Below are 24,943 nucleotides of genomic sequence, written 5' to 3' on the forward strand. Positions count from 1 at the left end.
ACATTTTTATGATTGGCTGCGTTTTTTAAAGGTTGAATAAATTTGATAGTTTGTTGAAAATAAATCAAAAGTATGTGGTAAAAAATACTTGGAAAATTACAATTTAAACATCAATTATTTATTTAAACTTATTAATAATTAATATTGATTCATACAAAATTTACCTACTGCCAAAGTACTAACCTCCGACTCTTCAAGACATAATTTATTGACTATTAAAGAAAAAAATGTATATGCTACTGTTATAATAGTTTTTATACACTTAAAATGGAACTTAAGTAGTAGAAAAGTTAAAAAGCTATGCTAAATTCCATTTAATGTTCTAGGCCTGACTTACTATTTTATTTATTTTTATGTTATATACATAATAATAATAATATTCATATGTTATATACATATTTTGTTGGTAGTACATATATTTATACAGCTTAAGTAACATGTAGGAAATTATACATCATATGTTATAGATTTTATTTTTATGAAAACTTATTATTAATTTTTTTTTTTTGGTTAAAAAGTCTAGAAACAACAATTACCCTATCATTGTTCTTCTTCTTTTCAAATTTATAAACTACTTCATAGTTCATATTTATTATTGAAAGATATGTTTAGAATATCTTATTTAACTAATTTGTTAATGAAAAATATTATGTCATCGTTAATGTTATCATTATTACAAAAAAATGTATCAAATGATTACATAATGTTTTTTAAATTGATATACTTGTCTATACTATTTGACTGATTCATTAAGGTTTGAAGTACTATTAAATAAATTCAAATATAGACTTTGTGAATCTATCTATTGTTATTGTGAATTTCTTGGGGTAAAAGATTTATACTTTACTTTATTAGATGTTTGGCGTGCTGTTAACAATATAAAATTACTACAACTCTATTAAATGTAATATAATATTAATTAAAATAAGTAACGTTTTTATGATCGATACCTATTACAATGTGACCTAAAATACTGAACTTCAGAGAGTAATGAAAATCATCATATATAATGTAACATTAGTTATAGATATCAGTTTTGAAAGAAGAAAAAAATTATTTCCGATGAACTGATTTATTGGTCAATACTGGATGATAGTTGCTCATACCGATATTTGCCCTAGAATTGGTTATTGGAAATGTAATATTATGTATTTTTATTATGCAGGAAAGGCTAATAGGTATTTCATTGTTTAAAATATTTAAAAAAATCTACTAACGGATCATAATTCACAATTCTTAATTTTTTAATTTTTGGTCTGTTACAATGGCGCTATATGTAGGAGTGTTTGTTAATAATTCCTTTTGCTACTTAAAACTATCTTCAACTACACCTTCTATACGGGATATAAATGCTAGGTAACAAAATGGGAATGTAAACAAAACAAACAATTTTTTTACATATTATGTTGGAAACATTAGTTTAAGGTTTTATTCTGTTTGTTTGTTTCCAAAAAGGAGAGAATATTAGTGAAGAATTGTAAAATTTGATTGATGCATGTGTATTTAACTTTTAAGAGAACTATTTTTGCAAAAAATGTAAAGTAGAGTGAATTTCGTGTTTTTCCAATGTTATGATTATTATTAATGATTGAATTTTTATTATTAATGTAAAATTACATGATTTGATTTGAAAAACTCAAATTTTAATTTATTTTGTTGATTTGGTTTTGTAATTTGTAAAGGTGTATTTCAGGGGGGGGGGGTGAGGCGATGAGGCAATGGATTTCCTCCGGTATCACTTTTTTGTCGTAATCCATTAATTTTTATTCAGGTATAATATTAACTATATATATTATTATTATAAATATATTTCGCCCCCCTCCCCCCCCTTGAATTAAGTTTTCTGAACGTCCTTAAATTTTTTGTACTTGAGAGACTAGATAGACTAGATATTCTTTATTTAGTCTCTCTATTCTGTTCTGTGTGTTAACTCCAGAACGAGTTTTCAAAAATCGTAGTGTGTATAAATAAACTCTAAATGAACATTTCCACATTAGTCATCACACACCACGTCGGTTGTTCCTACAAAATGTAAATTATTCGAGACGAAGTCTGTTTCCTTTTCGATTACGAATGGTCTTTAGAAACACTCGTCAACTGGTTTATTTTTATATAGATCGGAAGTGAACCCACTTTGGTTGTAATTCCATTTTTGTTTCTACCGGATTGTGTTTGTCCTGGTCGTGCATTCGTGTTCGTGACATCCCATGAATAAATAACACCAGTTGTGAATTGTGATTACCTAAAGGGTTTATTTTGCTTCGTCAGACACTATATTTTCTCTTAATTTTATTATCCGCGGTAACGTTGTATCTGCACGTAATTTACGCCATTTCTTGGACGGAAATGGAGAATTTGAAAAGATACATTTATATTAATCAAATAAAGGTGAGTTTTTCAAATTGTTTTTCGGCAGAACTTCGGGTCTTTTTTAATAACATGTTTTCTCTCTTGAAATGGATCTAAGCGTGGTGGGTTTCTTTTCAAAATCATGTTGTGCGCTTTCACTTGGCATCGTTTCCTTGGTCTTTTTCTAAAAGTTATTTTGACAACAATTAACGTACAAATCAAAAGTTTGACGTTGAATTCTCATTCTAATTTAATTGATTCAAGAATTCGTTAATATGTGTATGTTATCTTGCAAATATCTTAGTCATTAACGTATTTTCGGTAAATATTTAAATACCCATTTATTTTTTAACTGGTCTGAGTCATATTTTAAATATTTCGTTAGTGTGTAAAATACTATTAGCATTATTACATTTAAAATAACAACTAGTTTGTACATGCGTGTTTTTTAACGCAAATTAAAGACTTATTCATTTTTTCTCGATATTGTTTTACATCTATTAGTCATGACTAAATAAACAGGCATGATCGCTAGATAATACAGTGCAGGAAAAGTCTTCTCCAAACTTGGAAATAGATGTATTATCGTGCTAATTTCTCATTGTATCATTTTTAATGGCTAGTGTGCATATGCGCTAAGATAAGAAAAGTTCGTAATCTAGCGATAATGCCTGTTAATTTAGTCATGATTTTACCAATCAACACTCCTTACGCCACTCGACAACAAATAAAAAGAGGTTCATCAAATGTTATTTATTATTTATTACTAAAAATGTTTTTACTAAAATTGTATACATCTATTAGACCACGACTAAATTCGTTTTTTTTATTGACGTTCTCATTCACGTTCACGTACTACAACCGTGAAGACATTCTACTGTAAAGAATGTCATGTGTGTGTGTGTGTATTTTTTTTTTACGTTTTGACAAATATTGTTTACAGAATTAGTAGAAACGCCGTTACAACGGGAGTAATAATAATCTACAATCGTCGTTCACAAAATATAAACACATCACGGTAAAAAATACCGTAGCAATAAAGTTACCATTCCACGTTTGTGTAATATATTTTCTATACTTTTTAATAAAATAAAATGTGCCAAAATGTCTCGAGTTAAAGTCGTAGTTTGAGATCAGAGTTCTATTTGAAGAAAACCGAATAATTTCTCAACTATTTAATAAAAAGCAAATATATTAATGGCCAATAAAGCGTACTTCCTAATTATGGTTGAAAATAAAAAATGATATAATTTTTAACTTAAATGCTGAATCTATGCTTAAAAATTCGTTATCTTTAGAAAAGGCTAAAGAGTGAAGATAATTGCTAATTAGGTTAGATATAACTTCACTAAGAAGTCGTGGTTTGGAGTGACAGCTCATTTTATTGTTACGTCAACTTGTTTTCCTGGCGGTGCGGTGTACTTAAAAACATTGTCATATTTTCGCAGCTACGCATTAATGTTTTTTAATCTGTTGTTAGTCGGCCAATGTTGTTTAAATTCACAAAAACGACAAGTCCGGTGAATAGATCCAAAAAGTGGATTCCCGTTATGTATGGCTTTTAGTACTAGGCAAACCCGGCTTGTGCTCTCTGAATGCTGCTGATTTGAGGTTTCTTTTGTTATAAATCTTTTGGGCGTCTTAATAGGTCCGTTGGTCTACTGCTTACATTAACGTGCTAGGCGGTAATAATGCTTTAAACACGGTAGTTCGGCGTCTCGCGCGTGGCTGCACTGGCAGGCATCTGGCGCGCGAGCCACCGCCGTTTGCCGCCGGTCCTCGAATCCCCCAATCCCCTCAAACGCCATCCGCGGCCGGTGCGGTGCGCCTCCACGGCCGATCAGCAGTAAGGAGATAGCGCTCACGCCGCGTACCAGTCCCACTCACAGTGATACGGCGTTCGCGTGTCCCTGCGACAAGAAGCCTGTGTGCGTCCCCGTTTACACTCGTCAACACATAAGCAGACTGCCGTTACCCTTTTTTAATATTGTTAATTTACATTTGCGCCCGCGATGATGAACGGCGACAGCGGCGTGACCACCAACGGCGGCGTGGCCAAACCGACGCCGCCGCCGACGTTACCCAAATCGTACACGCCGAGCGCCGCCGCCGCGTACCGTCTGGCCAGCATGGAACGCCTAGCCCAACGACAGAGGATTTTTGAACAGGGCGGGCCGCCGGTTGACGAACAGCAACAGACGCCACCGCAGCCCATCAACACCACTGCCGGGATCGCGCCACCCATTACCGCACCCAAGCCCGTACTCGGGACGAAGGCAAGAACCCTTGTGATTACTATGTTTCAGGAGCGAGCTGATAGGTTAAAAAATAGAGAGAGAGTAGGCTTTTGTTGAGACGTTTCGCGAGTTTTCTTAAAGGTGGGTTATTCGTGTAAACTTGTAAGGTTTTGTTGGATTGTACAATTATTTGCGTAATTGCGCAAATGGCGGATGAACGAAACTCGCGTTTACACGAGTTTCGGTCATTCGGTCCGCTGTATTTCGTTATCAATTTATTTTCAATAGTACACCGGCAATCATCAAATGTTATTTTTCCATAACCTTCGAGTTTTATCATAAAAATAGTATAACATTTATTATAAGTGGCTATCATAGGTCACAATTTTCATTCAAATAACTTCGAATAAAATCGCTTGTAAAATTTAATTTTTCTAATCACTGTCTGCATCTTGGATCATTTATTTATTTATTTATTCAATTGCCTACGGTTTACACAATTCGAATATTTTAAATCTAATTTAGAGTTTAAGCGTTTAAAAGTAACCCTTTAGACTTGAGACAGCAGATTCTAGTAGGACAACGTGTTTTGGTTTTTCAGGGTCAATCGGTCAAATCAAAACAAAATTATGAGCACATCATCTGTTATCACACAAAAAACGTCTTTTATATATATTTTTTTTATTGTCAGCTTTTATCTATTCATCGTTTATTCACTCGTTTCTGTTTACACTGTTTGTTAGTAACATGTTCCGCGTAGTTCAAGTTCGATTACAGAAAAAATTGATCTCTGAATCCGAATGGTCAACGGTGGTGTGCTGTCCAGGGAAGCTAATAAGATAATAATGATATAAAAAATAATATATATTACATATTTTCTGGGCCTTACCGAGCTGGCTTGTAGATATAATTTGTATACATTTGGAATCCGTTATAATTCTGTTTTAACTTTAAGCCAATCGTTACCTGAGGGTCTGGCTTTGGATTTGAAATATGTTGTGTGTTTCAAAGCTTTGTTTGGCACGATTTTTGTCCGCTATCGTGTCGGTAAAGTTGCATTCAAATTAAGTTGTCCGGACTAATGTTTAAGTACCTATTTTGAAATTAAATTAACCCCGTCGTGTTAATTGTCACATGTTAGCGGTCAATCGATAACCGCCGCGTGCGGTGCGCGACTCGTCTTCGTTTCTCGTGCGGGATGTCTAATAATTGAACAACATCTCGACAATAATAATGTTAATATTATTTTGTTGTGTGATGAAGCGTACAGGAAACGGGCTTACCGATAATGTTTGAACTCTGTACCGAGACTTTTGTGGCGGCAATAGAGTTCACGTTTATACTTTTTAAAAAAAATTAATTTTATTCAAGCTACCACCGCTGTAGTTTACAGTTTACATGTGCTCTGTATGTGTAGAAAAAACACAATATTCCCCTCCGGTGTGACAACGGGTTAGAAAAATCGTCGTAGCTCGACGCCAGATGGAGGAATACACTCGCCCCGTTACCAGCGAAACCCGTCAAGAGCGTAGTTTTTCATTCACTCGATAATAATATATAATATATATTTTATACTACATTTTATTGTCATTACTCATTATCATATAACACATATGATATTATGTACTAAGCCCTCTAAGCCCTTGTTTTGTTATAGCATCGTACGGACTGGCTCGTAATAACACCCCAGAAACATATCACGCTTTTGCTACCGTTCTAGAGTTTCAATTGTGTCACGTGCGACAAATTATCGCAATAGTAGTAACAATAACAATAATTATTTTAATTGTTCCTCGTCGAGACTATATTGGCCGGATTACATTACAAGTGTGCGCCCGCTTGCCACCTGTATTTAGACAAATGTGTAATGTTTTTCCATCAAGGCCGTTACGAGGTGCGTTTTTATGTTATATATAATATATATAATACAAATAATAATTCTATATAATAATATAATATTATGTGCAGTATTATATTATTATTATTATTATATTTCTCGCGGTGTCGTCCACCATGACTAAGGTTCTCACCTATTGTTCAAACTTCTCGGATTTGTTTATAATATCTCCGGTGCCGTCGCCGCCGCTGTTGTCCTATAAAATGATAATACTACTATATTATAATATATTGTGGAAGGGCCCGGTTGGTTGGAAGCGGAGACACGTTTATACGAGACGGACAGGTACGGCGGAAAGCATTAGAAATGTTTATAAAACCTATACCGTAGATGAAAATCGAATAACGCGTCTTGTGTGCTTAACCATATTATATTGTATATCGCGTAAAAGAGCTTCTGTGTGTGTGTGTGTGTACTCGAGGCTTTATTAGCTTAGTAGGTATTATAATAATATAATACACACGTCATGTTTACGGTTTGCCTTGAAAGTGTTGAATGCGTGTCCGACAATCGGATGACCTATTTTGTCATCACAGCATCTCCTGTGCGAATGGCGCCCGTTTTTCCTCCTCTCTTTCTCCTCGACGCGTTTCTTCAGACTATTTATTCCGACCACCACGTCTCGGTGGAGTTATAGTAACGGCTAGTGTATGGTTTACTCCGGATGACGGTCGGTCGTGCGAATCTATCGTCTGCATGTAATATATTAAGTGTAAACCGGTCGAGTGCCGCACGTGTGTATTTGTGCGTGCTTGAACAAATCGCATTGGCAATAATTGTTGTATTTTGGCCGACAACCGGAAAAAAAACGTACTGCACATGGTTTGAAGGTACGCAATACGTTTCGTTGACAACATTGGCGTTGCATTTTGTTTTCATTAAAAACTGGTTTCGCATTGTCGACCATAAGCTTAACTGTCGCCCGAAATGATTTGCATTAAAATATATTGTAATATCAAATTTTTGTTTGTGTTTCGCTGGGTTAAACGACGCTCGCACAATGTCTGGTGCTTGTCCAAACCGTGTTTTTCTGGGGTGACTGCTTTGTGATGAATTTAATTCGTGTTTAAACACGCATAATTATTATACTTTTTTTGTTAAAATACCGAGCATAATAATATTAATTGCGGTTCGGTTGAGCGGAAGCCATTAATTCCGATATCTGCAGGTAAGCGCGTGAATATTATTCGGATTTATCGTAACGTTATTTTTGATCTTCTGTGATTTATTTCTCGTAATTCGGCTTTTAAGTTTTAACCGTGTAAAAATTACCTATTCAAGGTTGGTTGGTTAAATGTCTGACATACACATGCAGTGCAAGTGGATAAAGGGAATGGGTTCCTTCGACAAGTGAACTATCGAAATTATTTAGATACTCCGAATACTGTTATCATATCACTCTATTGGTATTTGGTTATATTGAGCGTGGGAGTGTGTAAAACAAAACAATATGACCATACACAAAAATGATTTCAACAGATGAAATTGTACGCACATTTCTGACCACAAGGTTTTAAAATGTGAATGTACAAAAATGCATAAGGCGGGGATTGTATATAAATTTAAAGTTATTTATGTTTTTTTTGTAATTGATTCGACACGGAACTGCGGAAATATTGATCTTGTTTGAATGTACTACAGTGATTTACTATGATAGAAATATTTTTAAGTTCAGTAAATTTATATTGAATAAATCACTTATTGCTCGCACTCGTGACATCTATGCGACGAGTTAACGCAGCAAAAAAATATGCTGATTATTAGGTAACTTGTTAAAAATTGTATTTGCTTTAAAGGTATTATTTTCTTTTTCCTTGTAATAAACCATAATTGTGCCCACAAAGAATCCATTATTTTCCTGTTGTTGTGCTTAATTTCAGTAAATTATTTATTTATGATATTCGCAAACCAGAGAGAGAGAGAGAGCGGGTAGACATTAAAGACAAGCTCTGTTAAAGTATTAAAAAAAAGTACTTCGATTAGATTAACTTACTCCCGGAAAGGTTGGAGTGTATTTCATTGACCTGCCCTAATTAAGTCTCGAGTGGCCGCCTCAATGCTCCTTAAGTGCTTAAACACTCACCGTTAACTTCCAAACCTTTTCATTTATATACAAGTAGTATAATAATAATAAATTAATGTTTAAACTGTGTATAGTCTGGTATGGGAGGACAGTAATTGATGTACGTACTTTTTTTTGCGTAATTCAAATATTCAATTTTATTTTTACTAAGTTCTCAAAAAATGATACTCGAAATAATATTAATTAAATTACATTTCGAAACCCTTATCAGATTAATTATTTATCAGGTTATACGGTACACATTTTTGGCAATATAATGTACCAACGACGTTTTATGTATTAATTATGCCATCGAACCGTTTTCTTCCAAATCTTGCTATTTTGCTTTTTTCCCTTAGTTTCCCTGGTCTCTTTATGTTTTGTTTGTCAAACACTCTTTAAGACATATATTGGTGATGGATTTCGTTGAAAAATCGTCTCAACGCGGCGTCGCTTGGCGGATTATTATGGGTTGATTTATAAATCATAATCAGTGATTGCTATTTAAAAAAACAATTGGGTCCGGGTTGTGTCGATCGATGTAGTTGATAATTATTATTATCATGGTAGTTATGATTGGCGAACATATGGTGCCTATGATCATAATGCAAAAAGTTAATTCATGAGAGTACGTCCAAGGGAATCATCTGACCTCTTTGCACATCAGTTGACGGGCTTCTGACGTGCGTCGTGTACGCGATAACGCCTCATCTGAGTAGAATGTTCATCCTTTTGTAGCGAATCGCTATATTGTGCCGTATTATTTTTATGCGAGTTGCTAATATTACTCACGTGTATAATGTAACGCCCCGGCAAGTTATTATTATTATTATTTATTACTGTATTTGTTATGCAACGCCAACAATAATTCTTATCGGCGTTTGTTTTTTTCGGATCGTTCTCTGTAACAATAAATACGAGCGCATGTTGAGAAAATGGAGGTATAAAAAGAAGGTGAGCATATTTTTCCAAACTATATTATACACAAATGACGACGAAGTACGTGACTTATTACTTAAAACACTGATCCAAGTTTGTTTTGTCGCCGCCACAATCGAATGAGAATTAAACATAAGCAACGATTGATAAAATACAATATTCGTATTATTGCCACTATTGAGACCCAATTGCAGTTTTTTTTATTTTACAATACTAACGACACGGTGCTCTTTTGTGTCAGCCTCCTGTCGGCCAAACGTTTTTCCTTAAATTTTAAAAAGGCGTTCAATTTAATTGTGTATAAGTTACAATATAAATTTTGTTAATAGTTCATTTTTTTTACTAATGGTTTCAAAAATAAAAATTCTAGAGCGTTGTATTATATAAAATGGTAATTTCAGCTTAAGTAAAATTTTATTTTGATTTATCGCATTGTTTGTTTGTTTCCTTCAACTTTCATTGTTTACTTTTGGCCTTTTAACTAGTAACATCTGACAACAAAAGTAATATTTTTATTTTTATTGCGAATTTCAAGTCTGCTCTTTTTATACACTGATTTTTATCGCCACACGGTTTGTTAACGGCGGGTTTCCTTTCAGTGTACTATGTTACTATTATGGTTTGAAATATTTTTACAAATTAAAATCTATTAATTATTCTCGAATAAACAACATAGTATATTATATTTGATTAATCTAAAACCGTTTAAGGATGGTATGTTGATTATATCGAGTAAATTCGGAGCTAAAGTTTTTAAAATTTAATTTTTGTCGATAACCTTAGTAATTATTCGTTACTCATATTTTTATGGTTATCGTTAATAAGTAAGTACACGTCACTGTTCTCGGTTCCCACACGACTGTGTTGGTCTTATGAGGGTATCGGATTTAATTCCTGTCAAATGTTACATTTTACTCTTGAAACATAAATGGTTTGCTATCATACGGTTTATAATAATTATATTTTATTGAAAAATACAATAAATTTTTACACACACACACATATATATATATATATATGTATATTGTTACAATAATTTGATTGAACGTTGTCGACATATTTTTACATCATATTTTAGCAAGAAATCGAATATTAACAACGAGTGAAACGTTTTAAAAATATTTTTTACATTGTCTGATTATCGTTATCGGTTGGTTGAAATCATTTTTTCTCGTGCATTACTGTTTCTGTCGACTTTGTGTGTATGTATTATTATTATTATAAAACGCTGGGTGTAGCGGCGGATGGAGTTTGTAAAAATACTGACCTTGAACACAGCGAGGGTGGACTCCCGTCAGTCTTGTGGGGCGCGTACACCACAGTGCAGTTGTCGTACGGGGGTGCTTATCGTGTGCTTTTTCCAGGGGAGAAAAATCGATAGCCCTTTACCGAGCATGCGTCACCATGGAGACCTGCACCGTCACAGCACATAGTAACTGGGACTGTCCGGGAGCCGGTACACTCTCCCCCGACCCGTTCCCGTTTCAGCAATCCCGCCCTAACCTTCATTACCAAAACACGTGTTCCGGTTTTTTTTTTAATGTATATATTTTTATATCTCTACCCATATTTATTTCTGAATTCGCACTGTGTGATAATTTGCACTATTTCATTGTTCGTGTGTATTTTTTTAGTACTATTGGAATATGTTATTGTGTAAACAATACAACCATTTTTTTTTTATCGTTTGAGTGATATTTGGAAACTTGTTTTTTTATATTTTACATTTCGGTAATAAAATATTTTTGGCGTTTTATGCGACCCGTCGGGTGGCACCACTAGTAAACTGTAGTGTGTTACGGTCAGACGTTTCGATCAAATCTTTGGCGGCCAATCGGAACGGTCGTGTAACTGGGAAAAGGGCGTGTAATACCTTGTGTTTTGTTTGTCAAGCCAAAAATAGGAAATAAGCAGGGTTCCGTTAACCGTTATTCATTCGTTTAATTCAAAATTATGTTCATGAACGTTAACTAGGAATAACGTTATAACTCTTTTTACCCCGAGTACGTTATACCGAATAACCCTGGAAATAAGTAATCATTATCCACTTTCTCTGATCGGTTACCAACTCTGGTTAACCTGACGGGCTAAGCCGTTTAGTGCGAAAATACCGGAGAGCAACAGTACATTATTAATTAACCGCGGGCCCTAATTTGAGCGATATAGTATGAATTTTGGATTTCATAACGGTATAAAAAACTAATGAAAATTGCTTCTTAGCTTCCATAAAAAAAGAAGGGACTGTCACTGTCTAACTGCAATACATATTTTAATATATGCAATTACAAAATAAATAAAAATAGTTTGAGGTAATTGAGAACCATCGGTGCATGCATTTGTGCGGTAGACGGGTTTGGTTATAGGGCGGTGGAACATATACAGTCAAAAAGCTGAGAAGTCTGAGTAGTAATCTATATATAAGTAGAGTATGTGGTAGACAATTAAAAGTAATTTTATCCGAATAATTATAACTATTAAAAATGAACCAAGGATTTCAAAATGGAAACAAATTAATATTATAGTGTTGCTTTAGCAAAAAAAAATATTCTCGTTGGTAGTGTATAATATAAAACAAGGAATAGTGTGTTGTTAATTAAACAGACAAATTGCATTTTCATTAATTTTTTTATCTACCGCTTGGCCTGCATGTTAAGTTGTATGCATGATTACGAATACCTAGTAAATAGTAAATACCTGTATTTTCACTATACTTAGCGCAGTGGAGATTTTTTGTTTAAGCCCAACAAATATTCGTTATTTAACAAAAAAAACAGAGTTTATTACGATTTGCGTTTATTTACATCTAAAAAAATCTACCTGGTTCGGACTTACAATAAACTAAGATTTTCAACTCTTGACATTTAATTTGTTATTATTAGAAGTCATTAACTAATTGACAACGGCTAATTTCAAAACTGTTTTTTAGTAAATAACTAGTATAATTGTAATGAGGTATGTGATGTGTTTGTTGAGTTATGCCGTCTAGGTTTTCCTTCTTTTGTTTTTTTAAGTATGAATTAGTTATTTTAATTACTATTCGAACCATTGACGTATATATTATAATGTGCATAAGAGTTTGTTTTCCAAGACCAACTTACAACTTATTATTATTGTACACTCTTTATGTTTTTTTTAAATGGTTATTGTCACTCAACTACACTTGACGCTTAATAATAATAATAATAACAACGTGCTTACTAACTCGTACGTTTATCGTTTGGAAATCGATTCATGCTCTTAACGCTTACTCGAGTATCTGTATTTATCATTTGGTTTTGGTATGCGTTTATTTAAACATAAATGTCTCGTTTGTAAAACCTAAAAAGGTTTGAGATATGCATGCTCGAGCGCAGCCGATGCGTGGTTGGTATAGTACTCTGGGCAAAGGTTAAATTTAATAGCTTGTCCGGAGAAATAAAATCACATTCTCTCAATTTCTGGACATAATTCAGCGGCCAGTATTATTAACATACTCGAGTTTTTAATAATTAAACCATTTAAAAAAATCTATATAATCGTTAACCTCTAAAGTTCAAAGTATTATTTGTTGTATTAACTATATACTAAGTTACAATGGTATCAATTCAATTTTTTTCATTGTCAATAATTATTTCACATAATATTCAAAATATCGAGGTATACGCCCGTACAGATACACGTAAAACAACTTAAGAGGACCTCATACCACCATTTATGAAGGAGTTAGATATAGGAAAATGTTTGCAAAATATCAATTTAAAGGTTAAACTGTGATTGTAATTATTAGATTAGTAATTAGAACTTTTTTTTTTTGGTAGTTAATTTATTTTTCGGACAATCACAGCATCCTTGACAGTGATTTAAAAACAATTTTTCATCATTCAATCGTTTCAATTTTTCATTTAATTCTGGAAAAATTATATAATAATAGGAATATGAATTTTGATTATTTTAATTAATAGTTGTTGTGGCTAAATTATAAAGTTACCATAAAACTATTTTATCAATAATTGGAATTGGATGTTTATCGTTATTTTTTAATTAAAAATAAAATTGCCTATTAGATTTTCAATTATTAGTGCTGTGTTCAGACGTTGACATGTCGTGCATTTATTTTGTAACAAATAACGCTTATAATAACATATGGTCATACGTTTAGCGTTTGGCTAATTTAGATTAGAAAATGTTAACAGAGATACTAAACAATGTAATTTTGTCAGACAAACGGCATCAATATTATAATTTTTTACATTTGTTGACTGATAACGAAGCATTGTAATTTGGACAGTATTATATGGTTCTTACTGACGCTATCTGTCCATGTCGATCCGTTTTAATAATATGTTGTGCGTTCAGTATCTCTCTGATCACCTGTTTTCGTTGGTTTTTAATTTACAGTTTCCATATCGGTGATGGCGTGTTTTTTAAATTCGCCGATGTCACGTGCCGCGCCCATTGCTTTTTTCAAACTGATTATAGTATAACAATATTGATGTAAGTGTAAATACGCAAAACCATTTACTTTGTCAAACGTCAGCGTCTTATAAAAAAAAAACAAACAATAGTCGCCGTCTCGCCCTAGTCGAATTTGACGTTATGGCCGCTCTGGACGCGTTTCGCGAGAGTCTGCTCAGGTTCTGCGATCTGTTGGATCAGTTTATTTACTTCGTTTGTTTCGAAAAGCTCAGCGGCGATTGCCAAGACAAATCCAGCCGGCAGCCGTGTCACCGGGACGCCGTGTGGTCGCTGGACGCCGAATCGTCTGAGATATTTGACGCGCTTAGTCGGATGCATTCTCTGCTCAGCGACGCCCAAGACAACGGACAAGTCGCGGGACAGGTAAAACGGCGATCAAAATTGTTCGACAGACGGTTGTTCCAAGAAGAATGTGTGAACATTAAGAACAAGATAGTGATGCTCGAAAAGGAAACCTATAAGTGGCTAGAGCGCGCCAGACATTCCGAAGCCGCTGATAACAGTTCGACAGTGGCACCGGGCCACCAGGGAACCCCTGCCCGCCTGTACCTGATAGAACGGTATTCTGGGATCATAAAGAACATGTACGAAAGGAGCCCGTATCATCAGGAGTCTGTGTTTTTCGTGGACATCGCGCCGCCGCCGCCGCCGCCGTACAGGCGCCAATATAAAATATCTAATCTGTATCTCATTACCAACGTGTTGAGGTACCGTAGTTTGCGCGAAGGCAGCAACTATTTCGTCGAGCTCGCCGCATCTGTCGCCGACGGTCCAATCGGGAATATCAGCCAGGGTTTCGAAATCGAATTTTTTATGGACATTCGCAAATATGATACGCTAAATATATTCGGACCGGCCGGCGGAGTCAGTGGCGACAAGGTATTCTGACCCATCCATACATACTCATATTGGTACACGACACCGCAGAGTAGTACTACCGTCCCCGGTACTATTATTGGCCGACGCGAACGCTAAAAACTACAACATACTCGACCATACTCGTTGTACTACGGTACGATACCACAGAATAGATGTAAGCAGCAAAAGGGTCACTTTCAATGTAAACAAAAAAGCCGTTTTGTGGTGGACAATTCAGTTAAACATCGGACGCCGATATAAATTAACTCGGGTAAGATACTTATGACGCAAAAACGCGGCGGCCATCTTCTTACGGCTTTAATGTTATAACTATATATTATTATTTTGAATTGTGCATAGGCGTAACACATAATACTAAACAAGTCTTTACAATAGGGTCGTCACTTTTTTGTTTACATTTAAAGTGACTTCTGCTTTGATCTATTCTACGATTATATGTTATATCCATAATAATGTATAGATATAACATTATAGGGGTGTGTAGCCTTAAGAAGATGGCCGCCTCGTTTTTGTGTGATAAGTATCTTCCCCGTGTTAATTTTTATCAGGGTTCGCGGGGCTTGACGATACGGACCCACACGTGCAGAATGTCCGACGCACGTTTAGTCTTTCTCATGGACGTTTATTTTTATAACCGTTACTCTATAGTGCTCTATACCCGGGGTATGGTATGACGTTGGAAATCTAAAATGTTTTTTTGGGGTGGTATGTCGTGTGTCGACTCGACGGTGCCACACGTGTTCGTCCACCGACAATCGGTTCTTGTTCTTTCTAGAAAGACGTCATCTTTCTAATTATGCTACAGGGTGCTCGATAAGATTGGAAACGGGTTTCCGACTTAAGTGAATACACTATGTACACTGTAGTGTTTTGTTGTTAATAGTATTCCACAGTCGGAGGTGGGGCAGCTGAGCATTTCTATAAGATACATAAAGTATTTTAATCGTCTACCCACATAGTGCTTTAGATTTATAAATGTTTGGTTGATATTCGCGTTGAAAGATATAAGTATGTTTGAATAATCAGTCTGACTCTACCGGTACGTTGTGGTATTTGCATCAATGTAATGGGTGCTTTTAACTATTTTTGATGTTCACCGATGATTTTTTATTAGTATGATAAGTATGGTCGCGGTGTTCGCGTTCATGAAAAACAGCCGGGGACATAAAATCTATTAAAATAGATAGGTCTTTACCAGAAGTCCACATAAAGTTCTTGGCAAAAGTTTACATTTTACTCTCAAACTAAAAATAATGTACATAGTTATTTTAAAATAAAACTAATCTAAATATATATGTTGATGATTATAAATACCTATTTTAGTTTGAGAGTAAGTTTTAATTTTTAACCTATGTTCAACTAATATTAGTAAATAAAATCCAAATGATACTTGAATATTTTTATGTTAGAAGTGGCGCTAGTGTTGTTTTTTTTTTTATGAGGAGATCAATAACATTCATATTAAAGCACGCTATTCTTAATCTATACTTGACCTTAATGTATCTTCTTATTGATTTGTGAAATTATTAGTGTAACGTGGTATCTCTTAGTGTCGCCTTTTCTTGGAGTTTCTGATATCATACCTTGCCTGATGTTACCGAGTGAGTCATATATTTAGTTCTATCATTTATTTTTAAATATATAACAATTTTTAAAATCAATGGTTCTATCGAATTTCGAACTTAATCAATATGATAATGATTTGTTTTTCTTTTATTTGAACTTGTTGTTTGATTTTCAAAAGGGGTCCCGTCCTCCCGGTTTAAAATACGAAAGAGTAGATATACGCTATAAAATACCTGAAAAATAACTCGATTATTGTGTTCGATCCTCTTCGTGCAATGACCTATTTGACTTGTTTTAATTAATCCCGTAGAAGCTTACGGGTAAAATATAGAGTAAACAATAAAGACGTACGATAAATACCATAGCTGCGAGAATCTCTATAGTATTACTACAACACACTACCAACACAAAAGAAAGGATTTCTTTACATGAAACAATATCTTCTTTTCAGAGAAGCATAATTTCTTTTGACCGTCTGATTTTTTTTTATTCTGATTATGATAAGACTGCGACACCGCGTTTCGGCTTGAAAATAAAAAACTATTTTTGATTATCGAAAATGGGATTGGTCGTGTTAGATGTATATATTTTTTAGATGGTAAGGCCAATTTATACATATGTCATATACATAATATACATATTTATTACTATAATAATGTATGGGTAGTTAAGTACAAAATACGTGAGTCAATGTTTTTGACATGTGTCGTGATTTTTGTAGGACCATCAGTTTTTTCACTCTTTACATAAGTTGTAATCGTTAAATTTCGTGATAGTTAATTGCTCGTGGTCAAATATCCGAAAAGGTCATACGAATAGCGTAAGACTTTTTTTCATTATGGTGGCGTCGGACGTTTTTAATTTTACTTACAAATATTATATCTCGAAGGTATTGTCGTCGTCCGACTGCGCTGGTCGTTTATCGTTTAATCAAAACAAATATTTTACGCGAAGAGTTGTATTGTTATTTTTATTACTAACAAAAATGTAAAAAAAAAAAAATAACTAGTTTTTTTTGTCAGCAAATGGAATTTTTTTTATTAATCACTTAATCGTATTTTTTATCAATACAATATTTTCTATTTTATCATAAACAGCTTTTCTTTTTTAACGACTGTCGTCCTCGATATGACTAAACTGTGTTCAGTTCTCCACCGGTTTCCATTCGATGACGATCGTCCGGTGTTATTATCGTCGACTGTCTAATAACAACGTATACAAATCACTATGAATTCGGAAGTAGTCATGCCGAAAACCGACGTGAGTATTATAAATAATTGTAGTTAATCTTATTAGAAGAGCCCACAGGCGGCGACTTGCCAATATATCGTATGGCTTTTTATTCAACATTTTTCGGATACTTATAGATAATCGTTAAAAATAAAGGTCCACAAATACACCCAAACGGCATTGAGTGATTAAATAAATATTAATGTATTTATTTATTATATTTTTTTATCTCTCTTCACGTTTTGATTTTCTTATACTCGGTTATCCTAACCGTATACAATATCCGACGAGTACCCGACGTGGATAAAGCCGTTTCGTTCGATCGTTTTTTAAATTTGTGATTTTTTACTTAACATTTTTTTCTTTTCTACAAATTCTGTTTTGTCGTCCAATGTTTGTACCCATCAGATAGATCCGTCGTCGACGATGTGACCGTGTCCGGGGATTTGATCACGTTTTCGGTTTGCACGCCCGTCGCCATCCCTTGGTGATTTATATAGATTATCTGTGGAATTCCTACCTATATATAGTATGAATTCGTGCGATGGAATTTAGGTCGATTAACCCCCGCATGAGCAACGAACGTGATGGTATATAATATTTTTTGTTCAAAATATATGTTTGCCCTTCAAAAAAAAAAAAAATTGCATTAAAATCGGTTATTCGATACAGTATTTGACTTAGCGGTTTTTATATTTTTGTAAAAAATAATCAACGGGTAGTGACGAATCACATTAATGTCACTGCAGCGCGAGTATGATGACTCGAAATTCAATACAACCCGTCCACTTTTTTTTTTTCTATTATCTACGGTATCTTGCTTGATGATATCAACCTGACATTGTAAGGTCATTCTAAGATCATCTGTTCCAATAGTCACAACACAAATGTACCATAGAAAAAATCCTCGTTGACTTGGTATTTTTGTATCGAAATTGGTAAATTATGTAGTTTTTTTTTTTTGGTATCCAAGCGTCAAGACGAGAACAGGCCGTCGGGCTATAGTAAAATAGATCACTTAATCCAACTTGAACGATCTACAATTCAATCGGGCGATTTCCTATGCGCATAACTTAATCGTCAACGTAAAACGCCTTGGGTCCGAGACCGGGACAATACCTCTGGGCAAATATATATATGTGCATAACATATGAAAAACGCATTCAGTTATTTGACTACTTTGACTTTTGTAGACAAAAAAAAAAAACCGGTAAATATTACACGGTCGATCACTTGGTAGCGTGTGTCTTACGAATTATTATCATTTTCATTATTATTGTTGGGTATTTATTTTTATTTTTTTACATTCTGCTTGCAACAATAATCCAACGTGACTCAGTCAGTGATGAACCGTGTGTAGTACTTAGGTACTTATCAACTGTGTGCCGGGATGTGTAGGCGCTTATCGCGTGTATTACGCGTTATATCATTATGTACATTAAATGTAATTACGCGTTGACACAGATAATTAACTGAGACCGGTTTTCCATTAATTATCGATTACAACAGCTGCTGCCGCCGTACTTAGTAAACAATAATTATTACCGTATAAAAATATTCTGATAATTGTGTTAGGAAACCGAGAATGATTTGAACTAAACGCGGTATTGCTAGCAAAAAAAGGGTTTGGTAGTCAATAGTTGTAACGCTCGATGTACCTACCTATTTACGATAAAAAAAAAAGATATATATATATATATTGTATATTTGTGAGCTCCGTTATAATAATAATAATAATTATAATATTATTATTGTGCTCGTCGATGGCATTATTATGTATTATGTTGTTTAGACTTGATTTACGTTTGATATGATTTCGTCGTTTTGTCGTTTATCACAAAACGTGTGATATGATATGTATGACGCATATGATGTTGGCGGGAATTTCGAGCATACCGATGACAACTAGTTGTTATTAAATTAAAAACATTTTTTAACCCATTTTTTAGCTAACCGTTATTATTTTATGTTTTCCAGCTGCAAAGCAAGCGCGAGTTGTTCTTCAAGAATGACGTGTCGAACAACACAAGCTCAGCTACTCCACCTGCCGTCCAGTCGAATGCCAACAATTCAATTGCTCCAGTGTCCAATTCGTTGCCCCAACAAAACTCTACCATCAATTCAATGTCCAACCAAAGCGCTAGTCTGCCACCGTCCGGACCAATGAACAAACCGCGACTGCCCATCGCTAAATGTGAGTATAGTCTTTATTATTTATTTTCTATCGAATGTGGTTTTTAAGCAATAACGTTTTTATAATAATGTTTAGCCGAGTCGTCGGATTCCTCGGACAACAAAGAAAAACTAATTAAAACCGAACAATCGGCTGCTGTAAAGTCAAACGAGAGGAAGGTCAAAAAATTAGATGGCTATGTCGGATTTGCTAATTTACCAAATCAAGTGTATCGCAAAGCCGTTAAAAAAGGCTTTGAGTTTACCCTAATGGTAGTAGGTAAGTCGCTGAACACACATTCAGGCCTACTAGTGACACTATTAACATATCATATTGAACAAATTACAGGACGATCGGGTCTTGGAAAATCCACTTTAATAAACACCATGTTCCTGGCTGATATCTACGGTAAAGACCACCCTGGACCTTCCCTTCGCGTGGGAAAAACCGTAAGAGTGGAAACCAACAGATGTCTGTTGAAAGAGAAGGGCGTTAACCTCACTCTTACGGTTGTCGACACACCGGGATTTGGAGACGCTGTCGATAATTCAGATTGTTGGCAACCTGTTCTGGAATACATTGAATCAAGGTAAATGTTGTCAGCCTATTTTTTGTTGAAAACGGTGGTACTTATGCTAATCACAATGGATATATATATATTTTTTTTTAAAGGTATGAAGAGTATCTGAACGCAGAATCTAGAGTCAATAGAAAAGTACAGCATGACAGTAGAGTACATTGTTGTTTATACTTCCTGGAGTCCAATAGTCACGGGATGACGCCTTTAGATGTGGAATTCATGCAAAGACTTCACGATAAAGTAAACATAATACCTATTATATCGAAAGCAGACACCATGACTCCAGACGAAGTAAAGGAGTACAAAAAACAGGTATGAATCTGTCGGCTGATCTGTGGTGAGAGATAATTAATGTTTTTATGGCGATTACAATAGATTTTAGATGAGATCGCTCAACATAAAATAAAAATTTACGATTTTCCCGATTCCGACAAAGACGAAGATCGTGATAATCTAAAAAAACTCAAAGCCAGAGTACCATTTGCAGTGGTGGGATCGACCGAGGTCCATGACGTAGAAGGCAAAAAGGTTCGAGGTCGAAAATATCCATGGGGTCTTGTTGAAGGTATAGATAATTATAAATATCTTAATTTTTTTTTAATCGACAAACTTGAAGAGGTAGATATTGATATGTACCGTTTTTTTTTTTTTTTTTTTTTAAGTGGAAAATCTTGAGCATTGCGACTTTGTTGCATTAAGAAATATGCTTCTGAGAACACACTTACAAGATCTAAAAGAGGTGACCAGTAACGTGCACTATGAAAACTTTAGGTTTAGGAAGTTAGCGTGCTTTTCTGCTGATGGACCAAAAGGAATGACAAAGTGAGTAGCTCGAAAAAATTGCATTAGCCTTCACAGGTTTTGGTTGTATATTATGTTTATGGTGTGTCCCCATATATAAAATTTATATAGACAATCCCGTCTTCTTTGTATTCAGGCAATATCTATTTCTGATTTATTTGGCTGATTTTTGGATGAGACCCAAAACGGTTAACGACCGTTGAACATAAATATTCTTTTTTTTTTTATTGTTTAAAAATATTGTTTTTTTTGTTTGCTATTCTTATTTTTATTTTGCTTAAGCTTTTGTTAGTCTTGTCTTGAAAAAAAGTGTCGTGAGACCCCGCGATTGATTTAAAAAATCAAGATTTAAATTTATTAAAAAAAAAAAAAAATTACTTCTTACTATACTCTTATCAGTTGTCATCTATGTAATAGTATCAATCATAGCTTAGGGTGCTATAAATAAGAATTTTCACTTCTACAAAAATCGCAATAATTGATATTAATTAATTCAATGTTTTTTACAAATTTGTATTTCAGACAAATATTCAATGATACGCTTTCTTGAAAACAAATTAAATTTATAGTAATTGCAATACACTTGGCGTATTATTAATATGAGACTAGTAAAATAGATTTACTGTACTTCTTTGTAGTTAGTGTCTTTTATCGCTTCTATGTATAACATGTCATCATTGAATGAAAGCTTTTTAGTATTCGTATTTTGATTATACTTTTATAATATTAAAAAGAATTATTATTATTTTCTTACACACTGACCCAGCTCATGCGCACCGGGAGCCATCAACAATTCATTCGTTGCCGTGTGGTAAGTTTTAGTTACTAATAATCAAGACAAATAATCATCCAAAAATTGGTCCAATGAATTTTAGTAATTTATTTAATAGGTTTTTTTTTTTTAATGAAATTTACTTGGTTAGTTTTAATTATAAATATAATGTAGCATGTTAATTGTTGAACTTATAATTTTATGTTTTTGTTAATCAAGGAACCCCTTAGCCCAAATGGAGGATGAAAAACGCGAACATGACGCCAAGTTAAAGAAAATGGAAACTGAAATGGAACAAGTTTTCGAAATGAAAGTCAAAGAAAAGAAACAGAAGCTCAAAGATTCAGAAATCACCGTAAGTATTTTTATTCTTTATTTATAAATGTGTGTTTTATTTTAATTATTTGTATTACCGTATAAATTATAGTTGCAACAGAAGAACGAACAAATGTTGAAAAGGTTAGAATCGGAAGCAAGCGAATTGGACGACAGACGTCGGCAACTAGAAGCTGAAATTAGAGATTGGGAAAACAGCAGTGGTGTCAGTCTAGACGAATTGAGAAGACGGTCGTTAGAAAGAGAGTACGTAACTAGAAATATTTAAACTAAACCTATCCACAATCATTGTAACTCAGTAAAACAAATAATTGCAAAATAGTTGATGTTTAATATTTTGTACAAATGTATGTATTTATTTTTATTTTTTACTGGATGTTAGAAGATTTTGAACAGTGCAATTTTTATTTTGCAACAATTAATTATCAATTTTTAACATTATTAAAAACAATTGTCAATCTTGTTTTGCAGAACTACCGATGGAAAAGAGAAAAAAATCAAGAAAAAAGGATTGTTCTGAAACGGTAACGTGCCATGTGTATAATAGTACCCTATTAAACTATTTAAAAAATGACTGTAACTTTATGACCAAGTTGTAAAAATTGGGTACAATTTCGTTTGAACACAGCAAACGAGTGTACATAGAATTAAGAAATAACAAATCGCTGCTGTCGAACTTGTTACCAATAATGTGTATACGATACACATTTTAAACTATTATAGATTATTCATTACAATTTTTATAACTATCTTTTTTCTGTGTTCGAAAAAACAAAAAATTATTTTTTAATGTAATAAATGTAATTGGACTATATATTTTTATCCAACTATGCGCATTTATAAAACGAGTTTTTAAAATTAAGTAATTTCCAAAATTGGTTTTTTGGAACCCTAATTTTTATCAATAGTGATCAAAACTATAAAGCTCAATAATAATTGGTCTTCATTATTAAATATTAATACTATTACTTGTTAACAAAATATGTATAGTTTTAATTTTACCATGAAGCAAAACTCTATAGTAAACTGTAAAAAAAATGTTTTATAACAAAAATATTTAAAAAACGCATTTATCGATGTAATTTGTAATTTTGTTTCTTTGTTGTTTTAAATTGTGTTTTTAAATTTTTTTTCTAATTGTTTATTAAAATTTTTTTACTCTGCTTGTGTGAGTATTCAATTCAATGTTACATAATTGGTTAGTCGTAAATGATTTCCTCAGTTTTGTGACTTAATCACATTCCTTGTATTTTAATTTTGAACAAAAAATTGTTTAAACTTAAGCAGCGTTGCTCAAATTTTTCTTTTTATTATATTGTCTGATTACATTTTGTAAATTATTCAATGCCCTGAAATTTATGTCCATCCAATTAGAGTGTACTGTCCACTATTATTGTAGTATAATAGTTGGTGGGTTAGATATATTTGTTCATGTCCTAAGTAAGGTAGGGAAATTTAAAATAAGGTTTTTTTTAAGTTCACATTTTGTATGCCATTATTATTATTTATTTATTTTTACGCATAGTTCAGAGACTCTTCTCTATGTATTTTGTGAACTTTAAGCTCACATTGAATCAATAAATGTTTTCTTGAGTTATTCGATTTATTGAAATTTGTAATTGAAACCTTTAAAGGAGGCAAGCTTTGGCCATGTCGAATTTCCGCAAATATTTATTGGAAATATGCGGGGGAGGGGAAGTAAATTATTAACTATAGTTTAAATTGTTACGATGATGTACTGTAAATAATATTTAATGCGTGCCAGTAAGGCATGAAACGACCTAATAATATTAATTCTTAGACGTTAACTAATCACAACTATAGTATTCTCATATTCATTCTGTATTCACTTACTTTAAAAATTATATTATTAAAATTTGGTTTTTTTTTTAAACTTAATATATATATTTTTTATAGAAATTATTGAAACAACTGTTTTTTTTTTTATGTAATATAATTATTTGAAATATGTGTACTTAATTACAATGTATTGTTTTAAATTTTTTTTTTCAAATTGTTTATCTGTATCGAATAAAAGTGTCATGGAAGTAAAATATATAATAACTGTTTTGCAGTTAAGAGAAAATCAGAAAAATCCATCCGATTTTTTATTTACTGAATTTGATTTTGCATTCCCAAAGGTTTACTTCAAAAAGAATCTTGAACCGTCGTAGTGTAACATTGTTCAATCGTGCTAACTCATTGGTTGGCCAGTAGAGTTCACGTTTGATTGTGGTATTAATAATGCTCGTGTTTAAAGGTAAGTAAGGGTTGAGTACATGCCTGAGAAACTTTAAATAGCTTAAATCAATTCATATTAATCTAATCGTGCTCAATAAAACTACATTTTCAGACGAAGAATGAATTGTTAGCGATTAGAAAAATCTAAATTATATTTGAACCCGTTTTCTAAACCCTGTAAAAAAATAAAAATACCAAAAAACGAAAAACGTTTGCATAATATCGATGGCTCATGGATGCACTCAGAAGGGTCTAAGCGACATCGGATGGAGGGGACTTCAAATGTGCGGACTAGGACTTCTAAATGGCCATTTTATAACGAACATAGAATTTTTGAATTTCGGGTATAAATGACACTTAAGTATAATATGTTAGCTCTCAAAACACAGGTCTAAGCAACATTTTTAGGAAAGGAACTCTAATAGT

The 24,943-nt window shown here is 33.4% G+C and overlaps 1 protein-coding gene across 4 annotated transcripts; it reads left to right on the forward strand.

The window, feature by feature from the left end:
• Positions 1-4,207: 4,207 nt before the first annotated feature.
• On the forward strand, positions 4,208-23,231 carry LOC126834261 (septin-7). 4 transcript variants are annotated; one of them, XM_050566057.1, is made up of 11 exons: positions 4,208-4,625; positions 19,592-19,808; positions 19,884-20,066; positions 20,136-20,376; positions 20,460-20,679; positions 20,743-20,932; positions 21,030-21,189; positions 21,935-21,979; positions 22,160-22,295; positions 22,368-22,522; positions 22,748-23,219. In XM_050566057.1, the coding sequence occupies exons 1-11, from the start codon at positions 4,362-4,364 to the stop codon at positions 22,794-22,796; spliced, it is 1,860 nt and encodes a 619-aa protein (XP_050422014.1). In that variant the 5' UTR covers positions 4,208-4,361; the 3' UTR covers positions 22,797-23,219. The 4 variants fall into 4 exon arrangements, with proteins under 4 accessions (XP_050422014.1, XP_050422012.1, XP_050422013.1 ...); XM_050566055.1 differs by lacking the exon at positions 4,208-4,625 and adding an exon at positions 13,949-14,818 and having other exon boundaries at positions 22,748-23,231; XM_050566058.1 differs by lacking the exon at positions 4,208-4,625 and adding an exon at positions 17,554-17,644 and having other exon boundaries at positions 22,748-23,212.
• The last annotated feature ends 1,712 nt before the right edge of the window (positions 23,232-24,943 follow it).

This window comes from Adelges cooleyi, unplaced genomic scaffold (assembly GCF_023614345.1).
Source record: "Adelges cooleyi isolate 19-005CV unplaced genomic scaffold, UGA_ACOO_1.1 ACOO_flye_CR_arks_rails_tigmint_CR_PRNA_21, whole genome shotgun sequence".
Taxonomy (NCBI): domain Eukaryota; kingdom Metazoa; phylum Arthropoda; class Insecta; order Hemiptera; family Adelgidae; genus Adelges; species Adelges cooleyi.